Consider the following 13,643-nt stretch of genomic DNA (forward strand, 5'->3'; position numbering starts at 1 on the left):
CTTTTGAACTACAGTGTTGGAGAAGACTCTTGAGAGTCCCTTGGACTAAAAGGAGATCCAACCAGTCATTCCTAATATTCACTGGAAGGACTGATGTTGAAGCTGAAACTCCAATACTTTTGCCACCTGATGCAAAGAACTGACTCATTAGAAAAGACCCTGATGCTGGGAAAGATTGAAGGCGGGAGGAGAAGGGGATGACAGAGGATGAAATGGTTGGATAGCATCACCAACTCAATGGACATGAGGTTGAGTAAACTCTGGGAGTTGATGATGGACAGGGAGGCCTGGTATGCTGCAGTCCACAGGTTCACAAAGAGCTGGACATGACTGAGTGACAGAACTGAACTGATCCAAGGAAAAAGCTGTGGTTTGGATCTGGAGCCCAATGCAACACCCCTTCTCAATCCATATGGGTGCTGGTGGGTGTGTCAGCATATACTAATACATTACAGTGAGCATATTACGAGACTCCAGGGCTAGTGGAAGTCAGATATGTCGCCATCTTGGGCCTACGTGATTCTAAACAGTTCTTGTTTCTTCTCTTTGCAGCTTCCTTCTGAAACTTAGATAAGAGTAATGGGTCTCCATTTGAGGGAGGGGCAGGGCTGTAATTCTGGGGTAACAGCCTTGATAACATTACCAGTAAGCAACAGGATATTAAGGAGGCTTTCTGTAACTAAAGTGCCATTTTTTCCATTGAAATAAAATGCACATATAAAATTTATTATCTTAAACTTTTAAAATTGTGCAAATCAGTGATTTTTAGTATATTCATAAAGTTGTAGAGCCATCCACCACTATTTAATTCTAGAACATTTCCCTCACCCCGAAAAGAAGGCACATTCTGATTGCCAGCTATTTTCTGTTCTCTCTCTCTGGTAACCATTAGTATATTCTCTGTCTCTATTAGTTTGCCTATTCTGGACATTGTGTAGAAATGGAAACATATATTGTGTGGTCTTTTGTGCCTGACTTCTCTCATGTAGCGTGTTTTTAAGGTTCATGACATAGCATATATGAGTACTTCATTCCTTTTTTATGATCAAATAATATTCCATTATTTGAATATACCACATCTTTATTCATTCATCAGTTGATAGACATATGAGTTGTTTTCACTGTTTGGAAGAAAAACGGCGGTATGAACATTTGAGTACAAGTTTTTATTTGAACACATGTTTTCAATTCTCTTGGGTATATACATAGGAGTAGAAATTCTGGGTCATGTGATAACCCAAAGGTTAGCTTTTTTTCGAATTTATTTATTTATTTTTGGCTCAGTCTTCATTCCTCTGTGAGGGCTTCCTCTAGTCACAGGGCACGAGCTTCTCATCGTGGAGGCTTCTCTTGTTGCAGAGCACAGGCTCTAGGGCACGAGGGCTCAGTGGTTGCGGTGCCTGGCTTTAGTTGCCCCGCAGCATATGGAATCCTTCCAGACCAGGGATCACACTCGTGTCCCCTGCATTGGCAGGAGGATTCTGAACTACTGGACCATCAGAAAAGTCTGATGCTTAGCTAGGAACCACCAAACTGTTTTCCACAGCAGCTGCACTCTTTTTACTTTTCTACGAGCAGTGTATGTTAGGGTTCCAATTTCTCCACCAAAGTGACATGATCAGCACTTGGCTCCACATGTTATAGCTAATGCGGAATTATACAGCACAGCAGGTTTCATTGTAAAATCCTGTCCAGCAGTCTCCTGGCAGAGACAGTGTTTCTTTCTGGAACTAACCGATGGTTTCCGAAGTAATGTGATACAAAGAGCTCCCTGGGCACATCCTTGGCCTGCGATGTTTTTTTCCCTAAGGGCAGTCTGCTGAGATGGTCAGGCTGCAGGATGGGTGATTCCAGCCCCAGCCCATACAGGGTGCTGACAATCACCCTATGCTGGCCACCTCCAAACAAAGTTAGTAACTTCAGGCCTTTGGAGGCCCCACACAAGAGCCATTTTAGGAAAAAGTTGGCTCCTAAGATTGCTAAAACTTTTAGTCTCTAAAGAGTAAGTAAAGAGGATTCAAGGAAATGTAAAACATGCTTTAATATCTCATACCTAACTTTACTGAAGAATGTTAAAAAATGAATTTCCCATTTGGGGCTTTCAGCTGAAGCATCATTTCTCTTGCTATTTTATTACTTACAGTATTCTTCACTTCCTCTGTAATTTATATAGATTTTTGTTTGCAATTTAAATTGAATCTCTTTTATTTTAATGAGGATATGAAATAGCATGATATGGAAATGATAATAACTTCCATCTCCAATATTACTGCCATATATACTCCTTAAAAATAACTTTCTTAGTCTGAAAAATCTAGGGCAATGTCATTTTTGTGCTGTACCTGCTTTGTCAACCTATGTGGTTATCTTTAAATGTCCCCAAACATGAGAAGTCCCAAGAGTGATTTTTTTTTTAATGGTTGAAATGTATCTAACTGAAAATGGGTTTTTTTAATTGGAACTTGCCACTTTTCCTACCACAGTAATGGGAGTTTACTGAATGGGAAGCAGTTTCAGCCTTAAATGTGCTGATGTGTTGTTTCTTAATCACTTTAATGAGTTTCATACAACTAGAAACGGAGTAGAATTTTCAGTGGAAGTATAATTAAATGGAAAAGTCATTTCCTATACTTGTAATTCCCACCTGATCATTTCTTTATTCACCTCCACAGAATATCTGCCTTACAGGCTTCTGTCATCAGTGTTAGTCACTCAGCCATATCTGAATTTTTGTGTCCCCATGGACGTAGCCCACCAGGCTTCTCTGTCCATGCAATTTCCAGGCAAGAATACTGGAATGGGTTGCCGTTTCCTTCTCCAGGGGATCTTCCTAAGGCAGGGTTTGAACCCAGGTCTCCTGCATTGCAGGCAGGTTATTTTCTGTCTGAGCCACCAAGGAATGTAGTGATATTTTAATACCCATTAACTTGCATAATTCACTCAGGTCATTAAAGCTGAAAACAACAAAAATACATAATAAGTTTTCCTACAAATCAAGTGCAGCAAGACAAAGTATAACTTCAAAACTGCAGTTTTTCTAAGTCTGATATGTTTACGACTTTTATCTGATTTTGCTTGAATTGCCAATGTCTTGCCTATATCCAGATCAGTATTTTAATTATGCCTTTTCAATCTGGCCTGCTTAAGACTGTTCTCAGGGACAACAGTAACATGAGTTAGTAAAAACTGTAAAAGATCTTTGGAAATGCTCGTGTTTGAATGATTTTGCTGAGAAGCAGTAAACAAGAAAGTTTTACCACTTTGCATTGTGATACCAACACATAAAAGGCCACTGATTTTGTTTAATTTGTTCTAATTATCTAAATGTAGTTACTGACTCACTATTGAAATAGCTTTGTTTGTAAGTTTGGTATATTGCTTTTGAGGATCTAGCAGGCATTTTGGAAAAGTGGTACTTTTTTTTACATTTTAAATATGGAACCTGCAGGTTTTACAGTTCAGTGTGTAAGTTGTTGACAGGCTCACTATGTGTTTAATATAGTCCAGTTGGATTTACTTAAATGCACATTGGGGAAAATAGTTTTAGGCTTGTCATTAGACAAGCAGTTTAAAGCCAAGTCAGTCTCAACTCGTGTTTTTTTTTGACCATGCCAAGAGGCATATCAGAGCTTAGTTCCCCAGCCAGGGACTGAACCTGCACCTCCCGCAGTGGGAGTGTGGGGTCTTAACCACTGCACAGCTAGGGAAGTCCCGCCTTTTTTTTTTTTTTAAGTAATTTATCTATTTATTTTTGGCTGCACTCAGTCCTCCTAGTTGCAGAGAGTGGGGGGCTACTCTCTAGTTGAGATGCTTGGGCTTCTCTCTGTGGTGGCTTCCCTTGTGGAGCACAGACTTTAGGGTGCATGGACTTCAGCAGTTGTGGCTCACAGGCTCAATAGTTGTGGTGTGGGGACTTCCTTGCTCTGCAGTATATGGGATCTTCCCGGACCAGGAATCGAACCCATGTACCCTGCATTGCAAGGCAGATTCTCAGCCACTGGACGAGGGAAGCCTCCTCCTTACGTTTTTAAATGCAAAGACTTTTCAACAGGATGGAGCTGGGGTGCGGACTTTCACTAGTATAATTCCTGGGTCTCTTTACCTTAAAGATGGAGGTAACAGCCACTTTCTCTTTAGTAAGTCTACAGTAGGGTTTCCCCTTACCCTGTGAGTAGATTTGTACTGGGTCACATTCTCTCTCCATAAGCACTGATGACTCACGTTATGTGAGACAGTCACTTAGTATCACTGTGATCTGTTCTTCCTGAATGATTTTTCCTATCTTTCACATGTACAGTTCAGCTATCTTGGCAACTACTGGCTTGATAAAGCTGTACATTTAGTGATGTTAACAGAAGTGTGGGGTCTGTGTCCTGCTTAGGACTCATCTGGGCTGTAGTCTCTATAAGACCATAAGACCTCTCCCAAATGAGATGCTAAATGGCAAGGAACTTTGTAAACTGTACTATAAACCTGTTCCAACATGAGGTTTTGGTTTTCTAAACAAATAAACCCTGAGAAAATCTCTTTCTGTATTTAGTCTTAATATTCATTGCCAGGTGTTTCTTGAAATACTTTCTTTCATTGCACAATGGTATATTAAAAAGTATTTTCCATGTCTTGTATATTATGAATTACTAATCTTTTACTGTTTACTAATTTATTTCCAGTGCTGCTGTTTTACTATTCTAAATGCTAGATATAATCTCAAAGTTTTGTGGGTTCCTCAAAGTTAAACTGAAAAGAAACAGCCTTTCCAGACCAGGACTACGCAAACTTTCTTCATCTGGGCACTTCAGGGTCAGCTGGCATTTATTAAGGCAAGTTGGACTGAGGTTATTACACCACAGTGCTTCCCTAAGATTAGACTCCTCTAGGCCATGTGATTTAAGTAGTTTGAATACCTCAGTCATCTTTTTCTTTCCCTTATATTCCCTCTTTGAATAGATGTGTATTTAATGAAGGACAGAAAGGAAGTGGGAAAGAGGAGAGAATTATAATGGTTAGAAAATAACAGTGAAAAGATTATTTCGATTATACTTCTGAAGAGCTAGCTAGCAAGTTAAATAAGTATTTGAATCCACCTAAATCTGATAAAGTGGAAAATATAAAATTATCTCCAACACTGGAAGAGACAAAAGGATAAGACCGAGTCTAGGTTTAGGGACTGACAGACTTAGCAAGGCTTGTATTTAAATCACCAGAATGTATGAGACTGAAGCACTACCCACTGTGCTAACGAGGCACCTTAAATCACCAAAATTTAGAGCCATGTACATAGGTTTTCAAATGTTTGCTGAGTAACAAAGGAAAAAAAAAAAACATGCAGGCGGATTCTTTATCTTCCCCCTGAAGTTCTTTCTTTCTTTTTGGCTGCATCGGGTCTTAGTTGCAGCATGCAGGATCTTTTGTTTCGGCACACGGGCTTAGTTGCCCTGTGGCATGTGGCCTGTTAGTTTCCCAACCAGGGATCAAACCTGTTTCCATTGCATTGGAAGGCAGATTCTTAGCCACTAGACCACCAGGGAAATCCACCCCTGCCGCCCACCCCCCACCAATTTCTCTGTGTAAAAAAGAAGACACAATATTCAAGTTATGGAATGTAAATCTTTTATTAAACGGTTGTCTTTCCACAGTAGTAAAGCTTTGGCACATACAGTATAAAAAATAATCACCAACCATAATTAGACCAAATTCCTCTTATCAACTGCATACTAAGTGTCTTCAATACAATTTTTTTCCATATAAAAATACTGGGAAAAATTGATAAATAACAGGTAAGAAAAAGATATTTCTAGGCAATTACTAGAATCATTTGGAAAAAGTGAGTACTGTGGCTGTTCTGAATACCACAGTAAAAAGGACATGCTGTTCCTACAATATTGCGGGCCAGACAGTTAAGTGGAAGCAGAAGTGTTCAAGTAACTTTCCTACTTAAAATTTTGGTAATATCATTTCAAGACATTTTGTATCTTGGTTGGTGCATGTGCTTCCCTATGGATCCCAATCCAAATCACAAGTTAGAATCACTTCATTTAAAATACTGAGCGGCATCAAATATTTTGGAGAATAGATAACCTACTGCTCCCATGTATGAGAAAAGTCTCAAAACACTCCCAGGGTGATGCTTGGAGAAGCTGTGAGTTGAGCTGAAGCTGGAGAAGTTACTCCAGAGCAAAGGGCTTAAGAAAGAAACACACTAACATGGGGTCTGCTAACACCACTCCAGTTTGGATGGACCTTGGCAGAGATCCACGCTTGTTTCTCTGGGTTGGAAATATTACTCTCGGGAATCTTCTGTGTCAGCCTGTACGTCCAAAGGCATGAAGCACTCAATTGGGCAGTTGACATTCTGTAAAAATAGAAGAGAGAAGAAAAAACAGCAAATACTGTAAAGCCTACAGAAGAAAAAGGGGGAAGGGTGGCTTCTCTGACAGTTACTTATAGATGGGAGAATACTTCTAGCTTTAAGCACTTAGCTATGCACTGGGCAACAGGAGATGCTCAAGAGAACCCACATTGTGTTATAAGATACAGTATTCTCCTCTTAGGTCATTTAAGTTTTTAAAAATGTTCAGTCAGAAGAAAGGTACCTATAAAAAGAGATTGCCTACTATGTGCCCAATCGCCTTTTAAGGAGAAACATGCAGGGCACCAGTGTACTTACAGTGTTTGTTCTCTGATGGTATCTCTGAGAATACTGGCTGTAGGAGTGGGCAGTGGAGCCTTCGTTACCCGGTTCAGCCCCTGGTCTGCGGCAGTTGTCACAACGCCAGCCCTGAGAGAGCAGAGGCATTAAGTTAGAAGAGGTTTAGGATGACACAAGAACATCGCAATTTAGTGCTTGTGTCGAAGAATTTCAGCACTCAAGCTGGCAGAATACACACAGTTAACCATAAAGGAAGCACTGATGATGATTTCATGCATTTATAACTCAGAGAATACATTCTGGCTGGTTTCTCACCATTGTACAACTGCCTTTGTTTATGCTTTTCCTTTTTCCTGAAATGTCCCATAAACTCCCATGTATGCTAGGTCGCTTCAGTCGTGTCTGGCTCTTTGCGGCCCTATGGACTACAGCCGCCAGGCTCCTCTGTCCATGGGATTCTCCAGGCAAGAATACTGGAGAGAACTGCCATGTCCTTCTCCAGGGGATCTTCCCAACCCGGAGGTCGAATCCGTGTCTCTCAAGTCTCCTGCGCTGGTAGGTGGGTTCTTTACCACTAGCACCACCTGGGAACCATCTGGCAAGGCTCATTCCACTCCTGACTTTCTTAATAAGCTTTCCACACTAGATGAAGGGAGAGGTTTTCCTAGAATCCTAGGGCATTTAAAAAGGACATAAGATCACTTGGACAGACACCCTTATTTTACATGTAAGGGTAAAGAGACCCAGAGAAATAACTGGCTGTGAGGAGCCTGAAAATCACACAGTGACCTGCCACCCAGCTGGGTGAATACCAGTCGTCATGGTCTTTCACTGGGAGGTCCTGGGACTTTCCAGTCAAGTGAGCCTCCTTTTGCCCTAAATTAACCTGAGTTGGGCTTTTTTTCTTATGACCCGAACAAACCTAAATAATACGATCACTTTCTTTTTTATATTGCCAGTTAAATATTTCAGACATATTTCTCCATTTAAAAACATTCCCATAATACATTACCGAGACAATACAGGTAAATACATATTATAAAATCAACGAATCTTGCTTTCATATAAATGATGTAATAATACCTACTCCTGTCTCTAGTGTTTCATTTAGCACTTTGCTTTAGAACAGGTGTCACACATGAAAGATTTTATGTGCATAAATCAAGAGGCAGAGAGTCTAAAGTGAGACCAAAACTGACTGTGCAACAAATTCACTTACCCATTTATTCACTGAGCACATGACTAGAAATGACTAGGTTCTGTGATCTTTATACGTGTTAATGAGAGACCAAGACGTCCCCCCCTACCCAACTACAAGTGGTGGGATAAGATCAGAGTAGCTTCTGGGGCTGCCCTCAGCCAGACTCCTGATGAACCTTCCCTGCTGCCAGTTTAATTTTCCTAAAAAAAAAAAAAACCCCATCTTCCATCACGTTCCCTTTCTTCTTGGGTACCTGCAACTGGCCAATACCAAAGGCATCAACTGCTGAGTCCTACCCAGGAGTGTGAGCATGTTCTTAAGGTACCAGAATTTGAAAAAGCTGTTGGGGAGGGTATGTTTTCATTAAAAATAAAGGAATGTTATGTTCCGTTGCTTTTATGTAAGTTACAAAGGCATTTTATTTTGAGATTTCAAAGATGAAAGGAAAGAACAGGACTTTGGATTAGAGGAAAGAACAGGACTCTTTGGTTATACTGAAGTAAGACACAGATTAGAAATGGTTGAGAAGTACTGGCATAAATAATGGTCTTGCAAGGCCCTCCATAAGTGGCCCCCACTTCTTCCCATTTAATGTCTTACCACTGACAACAGGCAGAGGGTGATTTCCCCAGAGCCCACCTGTGCCAGCTCCTTGCCATCCCAGGAGGTGTGCTCTCTGCTTCCCTGCTGCCTCGACCACAATTTGCTCATCCTAAAGCCCAGCCAGTTCATGATTCTCTTTTCCACCAAAACTTGCCTGCTGACATCAGCCTACCTGGGAGCTAGATTTGTCAGACCCACTCAGAACCTGACTTACTCAGCCTGACTTGCAGTGTATGCTAATTTAATGCCTCCAACTGTATTGTTAAGATCCAGGACCATCTTTCACTCTTTTTATTTGTCCCATATTCCTGAGCACAACACCAGACCTATGGTAGGCATCTATTTGGGATTAAGAGAGGATATAAAGAAGTGATATTTTCTAATATCTGGGTATTACTCAGAATATTTAACAGCAGTGTCACGGGGCACCTGCCCATCAGAATGGAGCAGGAGGCCTAGTGCTCCCCAAACATTTAACACTTTAGTTGCTGAAGAATGGAGGCAGTCTGAGAATAGAAGGTGTGGGGGAGAGGCTGAGGTTGCCAAGAAAGGGGAGAACTGGAAAGGGGTATGCAGTAGTCTTACGTGCCAACAGGAAATGGGTACCCATAGGAAGTGTAACTCTTATTAATCATTAGCACAGAAGCCTCCCCCCTTATCTAAATAGCAAGGAGCCTGGACTATCTAGTCTTACCCGCTGGCCTCCAAAGCATGTGCAGGAGCAAATGGCACCAAGATATTCCTTCTGCCACTGTTCTCCCACGTGGTAAGTCTTCCCATCATCATAGCACGTGGCCTCATCTACACAGACACACAAGTCAGAAGTGTTTACAAGACCGGAAACAATAATACAGACTTGATCCCTCTGTGAGGGTGGGTTCTGTTTCTTTCCTAAGTTTGTATCATCACAGCCCACCTTCCACGTGTTAATAGGAATCATCCGTACAAGAGGTACTGCTGTACAGATCTTAGGGCAGTATTTCCAAAGACCAGATATAATGAACTAGAAAAAGTTCAATGCCAAGACAGATCATATTTCAAAAGTTGAATCCAAAGACTTGTAAAGCTTTCTTGTAACATTTCACTGCAGATTATAGTCAAAATACTCAGGTCGGAGAAGTGCTAAAGTGCCCTACAATAACATTAAATCATGGCTCATTTTTGAAGCCTGTCTCTGCTTTCCCAAATCAGAAAATTAACAAACCCACTGTTCACTCCTCAAGAAGATCTAAAGTCAGTCATTTCCAGGGATGAGAGTTACAGCTTAGTAATGAAAAGCGGGAGTGTTCAATAGGCACTAAAGATGATCTGTGGCAACGTACGAGGATCACACTTGAATTCTCCTTTTCCATTTCCAAGACACGTGCAGCTCATCATCTGGCCATTCTCCCCCTGACGATCCCACTTCTCTCCAATCTTGTAGTTCACTCCGTTGTCATGGCACCATTCTGGGGGGTGGGGAAAATCAGAGGGAAGGAGTTATTGGCATTTCTGACTCACACGATGCTGAGTGAAATGGGACATGCCCCCGGATTTTCAAAGCCCAGTATCTGGAAGGAGTAGTAAGGAAAGTTGAAGGTCACGATTCCTCTGACAAGCCACTCTTTTGGTTGGATTTTACAATTATTATCTTTGCAGCTTAGCATTTTCTCGGACATTTTAAGAACCAATTTATTCCATCATAATCATTTCACAAGAATAGACAATGACCTTCATTTGACTTCTCCCTATTAAGATTTAACATTAGGAAGGCTAAACTAGGATTTGAGTAGATTTTTAGGAATAGATCATAGATGAAAAGTCACTTTCGCAGAGATCCTGGGTACAAAGTTCAATTAACCAAAAAACAAAGATCAGTTGGCTTCTTGTAAATATGAAAAGTGAAAGAATAAGCCTAAATATCAAAATAAAAACAAAAATAATGATAAATCAATGGTTGTCATTCTTACAAGGAAAACTGGTTCCAAGGAATATCTAAAATTCACAGTTATATATTCTTTAACTTCTATACATAAAAGATAACTTTTTAATCTTCAAAGTTTATACTAAAAACAAACTTCAGAAGTTTGCGTAACATACATGACTTCTATTTTATCAACAAATCAGTCATTCCTAAAACTTTAAAAATATTATTCAGTAATTATGACATCAAGGAAAAAACTATGTAAGTTGAGCCAAAGAATCACATAAATCAGCTTATAGCTCTGCTTTCATAACTGCGCCTAAGTACTTACATAGGTAATAAATACATAGACTTAAAAACAATTCAGTTTCAGAAATTAAAAACCACCTAATTGATACCAAGTGTTAAAACTTCCAACTCCTAAACAGCAGTACAACACTTATACTGCTCTTTCCATTTTCAAACGGTCAAGCATAGTAGTTCTGCATTGAAAAAATCAGTTGTTTTTATATTTGTTTGAATTAAACCATTTCAAATACATAAGTAAAATCCTCTGAAAATCTTTAAAAAGTCTATTATGTTTTATTTTTCTGAATACAATTTTTGTATATGTATGTAGGAGGCTTGTTATAAGGCATAATGGTTAACACCTATAAAAATAAACCAGTTTTCAATAATAATCACATCTCCTAAAAACAAAGACATAAATGCTAATACTAAATCTCAAAGCATGATAAGCAATTCCTAGAATTATTTTAACTAAAACATAATTTAAAATATTAAAATCTCTTTTAATTAAAAATATTTTTCAACTGAAGTCGATTCTTAACTATCTACAAATGGATCACCTTTACTCTCTAGATTACTTGGCAAGGTTCAAGCTATCCAGTGTGTGTATGTGTGTGTATGATATCTGTGTATGGGAGATGTGGAAGAGTTAAGTGTGTTTATATACTATGATATGTGTGTATCTGGTCTGAACTGAAACAGAGTGTTTGTGAGTATAAATGTTCATCTCTTACCATGCTAAACACCAAAGATTAAAAGAGATTTGAGGTTTCTTTGTGTCTCTGCTACTCTTCATTAGACTTGACTCATTAAACCTGACTTTATTCATTTAACAAGAAAACTTTAAAAATCATATTACCATTGCAAATTAATGTTTAATAGTCATATTGAAATACAATCTTTGAGATGAAGCCATATTCAACAAGTAAAATTTCCCATCATTTTTATATGATGCAAAATGTTACTTTGAGTCAAGCAATCTCCTTTCATTTGCTTCATGTTTGGAAGAGCCTTGTCTGCCAAACATGCTTCCTGGCACCCTGTGCGATTGCATGGAACTGCAAGAGATGGACAAAGCAAGCTACTCACTAGATGAATCGCATCTGAAATGACCACTGCCAAAGCCTAAGCACTGGCACGAGAGTTTAAAGCCAGAATCAGACAATCGCTCCCACTCCTCTCCAACGGCATAATGGGAGACCGTGTAGGGGTCGAAGCAGGAGTCATCTGTGGGCTGACTCAGGCCCTGGTCAACTGCGTGAAGAAAGAGAGAAGGGAAGACATTTTATTATAGCTTTGGCCCATAAGAAGAAAACCAGATTATCGTATATGATGACTATTCTAAACCCAAAATCCCAGTAGCATTAAGAAGCACTCATGTTTCCATCAGTGCATCAGCTCCTCTAATGAACAATGCTTAGATTGTGCTGGTGAACACTTGCCACAGCCTCTTAAAAGGAGCCCATCTTTCATTTTTGCCCTCAGTTCTGAAAACAAAAAAACCACATCATTTCTGGTAAATATAATTCATAGAACGTGGAACAGATCGTGAGGCAGTTAAGGACTTCAATTCCTCTCCATCAGTATCTGAGTGACCTTAAGCTTGTGAGGATAATAATAAAAATACTTCCTCCTGCTGAGGATCTTGTGAAGATCACATGCGATCATGAATTCCAGGTATTGGCCTATTGCCAACACTTAGAACATTCTCACCAAATAAAGAGTAATTATTAGAGGGCGCCTTTTGCTTTTAATGCAAAAGTCATAGCAATTTTATATACCATTAAAATGTAACCACATAAATGTGATACTCACTTTCACTGAATGTTTTGCCATAATGCAAAAAGCCTAGATTTTGTACATTATTGTCATAATGGTCAGACTGCTTTACTTTATCAATAAACCCAACTGTTCCAAGTAAGAGGAAGTAGTGGAATACCAGTGACTTAGGAATCACTAATGGAATCTCTTCATGTTGTCTAAGATCTGGTCTTTTATGTTTTGTGAAAGCTGATTTTAAAATAATCTATACAAATAAAGCATGCTTCAATTCAGTCTCTAAAAATTAAATGAACTAACTTCTGTGACTTTGAATCCCACTGCGTACATTTCTTCTCACAGTGCAAAAATAAAAAACTCAAAAGCAATAATATTTGAAGTGCCTAATATTTTGAAAGGGATCAAACTGGAAGAAAATAAGAGTTTTGTCAAAACTAAGACATCTGAAACATCTCAGAGCTGGAAGAACCTGGTTAGAATGCAGAATATTGCTGTTGGTAATGAGTTGGAAGGAAAAATGGAAGGAATTTAAACTGCTAGGAGGGTTTCAATAACCCTCCAAAAAATAACCAGGAGTAAAGTTTTGGAGATGGAATCTTTTTAAAAAATGATGAGGAAAAAGCACAAAGTCCTTTGTGCTCTTGAAAATTCCTTTCACATGGCATTCTACTAGCAAAACCACACGAAGCAAAGGTGCACATTAAATGGATATATAACTCAATAAGCATAAAATGATCCACCCCCCCCAAAAAAAAACTCAACTGCAATTCATAGGAGTTTATATGTAAAAGAACACAGTCATCTGTCAAATGAGAAAGAAGGCTGAGGTTGAGGTTAAGTATCTGGCCATAGAAATAAAACCTATCACTGGGCAGATAGAATTTAGCACTCCCTGTTAATAGGGAATAGAGAACTCTCCGGTGGGAAGATTCACGGTTCTGATTATTCTCTATTTCATGTTTCTGGTGAAACTTTAGCTGTCGCAGTTTGAAAAGCCAGCTGATACACTACTGGTTTAAAAGGACTTTCTAGGGAATTCCCCAGTGGTCCAGTAGTTAGGCCTTGGCACTTTCACTGCCATGGCCTGGGTTCAATCCCTGGTCAGGGAACTAAGATCCTGCAAGCCACAAGGCATGGCCAAAAAACAAAAACAAACAAATATCCAGGTGCTATAAAGAAGAGTCAATGACCATTTAACCTCTATTGCAGTTTTGGGCTTC

General features: G+C 39.4%; 1 protein-coding gene across 10 annotated transcripts in view; it reads right to left on the reverse strand.

The window, feature by feature from the left end:
- Nucleotides 1–5,593: 5,593 nt before the first annotated feature.
- Nucleotides 5,594–13,643, reverse strand: part of FN1 (fibronectin 1) — a 69,343-nt gene continuing 61,293 nt past the window's right edge. For all 10 annotated transcript variants that reach the window (XM_052661243.1, XM_052661240.1, XM_052661239.1 and 7 more), the window contains 5 exons: nucleotides 11,734–11,898; nucleotides 9,776–9,901; nucleotides 9,148–9,254; nucleotides 6,668–6,778; nucleotides 5,594–6,352 (listed from right to left, as the gene is read on the reverse strand). In XM_052661243.1, coding sequence (XP_052517203.1) covers nucleotides 6,281–6,352; nucleotides 6,668–6,778; nucleotides 9,148–9,254; nucleotides 9,776–9,901; nucleotides 11,734–11,898 — 581 coding nt within the window. In that variant the 3' untranslated portion in view covers nucleotides 5,594–6,280. The remainder of the gene's footprint in view (nucleotides 6,353–6,667; nucleotides 6,779–9,147; nucleotides 9,255–9,775; nucleotides 9,902–11,733; nucleotides 11,899–13,643) is intronic.

The sequence above is a fragment of the Budorcas taxicolor genome, chromosome 2, assembly GCF_023091745.1.
Source record: "Budorcas taxicolor isolate Tak-1 chromosome 2, Takin1.1, whole genome shotgun sequence".
Lineage (NCBI taxonomy): Eukaryota > Metazoa > Chordata > Mammalia > Artiodactyla > Bovidae > Budorcas > Budorcas taxicolor.